At 38.9% G+C, this 2,849-nt stretch overlaps 1 protein-coding gene across 1 annotated transcript; it reads left to right on the top strand.

The window, feature by feature from the left end:
• The first annotated feature begins 453 nt into the window (after positions 1-453).
• Positions 454-1,630, top strand: LOC119724503 (protein PLANT CADMIUM RESISTANCE 3-like). The gene has a single exon (XM_038195589.1). It carries the CDS (start codon positions 585-587, stop codon positions 918-920), a length of 336 nt encoding a protein of 111 aa, XP_038051517.1. The 5' UTR covers positions 454-584; the 3' UTR covers positions 921-1,630.
• The last annotated feature ends 1,219 nt before the right edge of the window (positions 1,631-2,849 follow it).

Here is a 2,849-nt window from a genome sequence, read left to right on the forward strand (position 1 = left end):
AAATTTGACAGAATGTATTTTTTGGCCGATTTCTGACAGAATTCTGCAAAAATGGTTATTTGACAGAAAAACAGCAAATTTGAACAAAAAATGGTACGTTTGTTTTAAAAAAGCTTCAATCCTTTTAAACAAACCCTTACATAATGACACATGTTGGCTAGTCTAGGTGCTGAGTGAGGTTCACTGGGAAACGGACTTCGTCGTGGCCATGGTGGCCGGATCCGCGTTTTGCCCGAAATTTACGCGATAATTTCATAACATCTCTATGTGACTATAGATTGTTTATAATGTAATTTGAACCTAATTAAGGCAATACTTCCAATCTGCATGAGATTTTAAGTGTTTATAGTGTATTTCGAGTAATTCTGGGGAATTTGGCAGATTTTTGATAAATCTGACAGATTTTTGATGGTTATTTAGCAGAATTTGGCTCTGACCTTACGGTCACTCTGCAATCTGCACAAGCGATAGTAGCATCCATACAACAGGGATTGAAATCAAAATTATCCCAGAAAGCCCAAAGGCGTAATTTGGAGTTGTTTCTTACCAGATTATCGTGAGTTTTCCACCATCAAGAATTCGTCATGGGCGAGTGGCAGCAAGGCCTGTGTGGCTGTTTCGGCAATGTTGGGTTGTGCTGCATAACCTGGTTTGTACCGTGTTACGTGCACGGTAAGAATGCCGAGGCTGTGGGTGACGACTGCCTGCTGTGTGGCCTGTCCATCTTTGTGCCTTTCCTCAATTGGTACACGCTCTTCGTGGTCCGAGGCAAGATTCGAGAGCAGCGTAGTATCGAAGGAGATCAGACCAACGACATCTTGGTCACCTTCTGCTGTGCTCCGTGTGCTTTGGTGCAGGCAGGGGCAGAGATGCGCGATTCTACGGGCCTGGGAATAGGCCAGTCTATGGCTCGTGTTTAACATTGATCAGTATCCCCTCCTCATTCACTGCGACGTTGATCAATCTCGTACCGCACCAAAATGATTATACAAACTTCCCAACTTCATCTCACTATAACTCACCGAAGAGTCAAAGGAGTCGCTATCTTAGAGACAACCCCACCGTCATAGGGATGCATGGATCCCCACCCAATCTCCAAGTCTTACAACCATTATTGACAAGAATGTGCATGTGCTTGCTGCTCCGCAAGACCAAATGAACATGATCCTTCTATCAGCTAGTGGTCATCAAGGATCGGAACCACCTCAGATTGTTGCCACATTAGCAAGATGCCTTCCTTCATTTGGAAAGTTGCTACAAGCTTAACAGAATACAAGTCATGTCCTCCGAACGTTGAAGCTAGCCTTCCCACCGACAACCAACCAACAACGTTCTCCTTCCGATGATACGCCGGCTCAGCTGAATAGTTCATCAGAGTCAAGTTGGCCTAACTAATGTACTTCAATAGTCACCTTTTGGGATTTCTCTACTTTTAAAAATGAACAACTTCATTGCATAACAAATTAACAAACGTAGATAACCACACACCGAGTTTTTGTGTAGGTAATTTTGAAGGACTAATTTTTGTACTGTTCATAACGCACCTTTGGCAAGGAGAACCTTGTGTGACAAAAGCAAAATAGCGCCCTCTTATATACTGATAAAGGATTTACTAATAATTGAAAAACTACCACTTTCTTGTCACTTCCAATGAAAACAAGTATTAAGATCTTGTATGTATTTGTTGCAACACATAGTAATGTGCATGAAAACAAGATGAGCTGAATTTCCACTGCATGTTTCCTTTCAGTTATGAATATTTTTATGTAAGTACAAAGGATTTCGAAATAAAATCATTTCCAGTAAAATCAATTATTATTATCTTCAATTAAAAAAATACATCTTTAACGGTGTGATCAATTTCAATAAGCATTCTATGTACACATGCAAGTTATTTCTTGGTTGATGACGTCATTATTCAAATGATGTTCATTGTAAAGTAAAATAACGTATGTATTCATAACACCCACCTTCCGGTTTGATGACGACACAGTATTTGGAAGCAAAGGTAAACATTGTGATGGATATCTTTTTTGGGCTAAGATCGACATGGATCAATTGATAGAATTACATTTAAAATATGATCGTTTTCAAATTCTCATAGAAGTAACTTCCGGTCTGATGACGTCATGAATTTGAAACCTTGCCAAGTTATATGTGGTAAATCAAAGAATATCAAGGGGCGATTTGGTAAAATTTGAACGGATGGTTTTCAAATTAAAGAAAGCACACACTATTTTATGTGCCGCTAGGGGGCGCCCTTTCGAAAGATGACGTCATCACACTGTTTTATTTGTCTGACATTGATCCTCACTAAACACTTTCCTAATTTGATGTGTGTAGTAAAATGCTTCCGCTTTTGAGTTATGTTCGGTTTTTATTGCACTTCCGGTAACACCGGAAGTGAAGGTCATGCGGTTTTGTGTCCGTGAACAAGAAATGTTTCTCACGGCATAGTCTACAACCTCACGAAAAAACGAACACGATACTCTATTTAGTTTAAAAGATATAACGCAAACTATTTTGTCAAAAGTTGCCCTTAAATCGCTTGTAATTTGATACCTGATGACGTCATGATGACGTAACAAAATAATCTTCGTTACATGGTACAAGTTCACACAAGGATTTATGATCATACCGTAAACCGTTTGGAAGAATTGTTGCTTTGTTTTGATTTCATTTGATTTTAAAGTCTTCGTTTTGAATTGACCTAACTTTGACCTTCCGGTCAAGCGAGTTAACGTACACGACAAAAAATATTTATCTATTAATGGTCTATCTGATTACAAGGTTGGAAAACAATTGATTGTTTTGTTCAAGAGTTATAGGTGAAAGAATATCATCATTTT

The sequence above is a fragment of the Patiria miniata genome, unplaced genomic scaffold, assembly GCF_015706575.1.
Source record: "Patiria miniata isolate m_02_andy unplaced genomic scaffold, ASM1570657v1 HiC_scaffold_18, whole genome shotgun sequence".
Lineage (NCBI taxonomy): Eukaryota > Metazoa > Echinodermata > Asteroidea > Valvatida > Asterinidae > Patiria > Patiria miniata.

What these genes read in the sequence shown, in the direction of transcription:
- LOC119724503 (XM_038195589.1), top strand. Translation starts at nt 585, where the DNA reads ATGGGCGAGTGGCAGCAAGGCCTGTGTGGCTGTTTCGGCAATGTTGGG.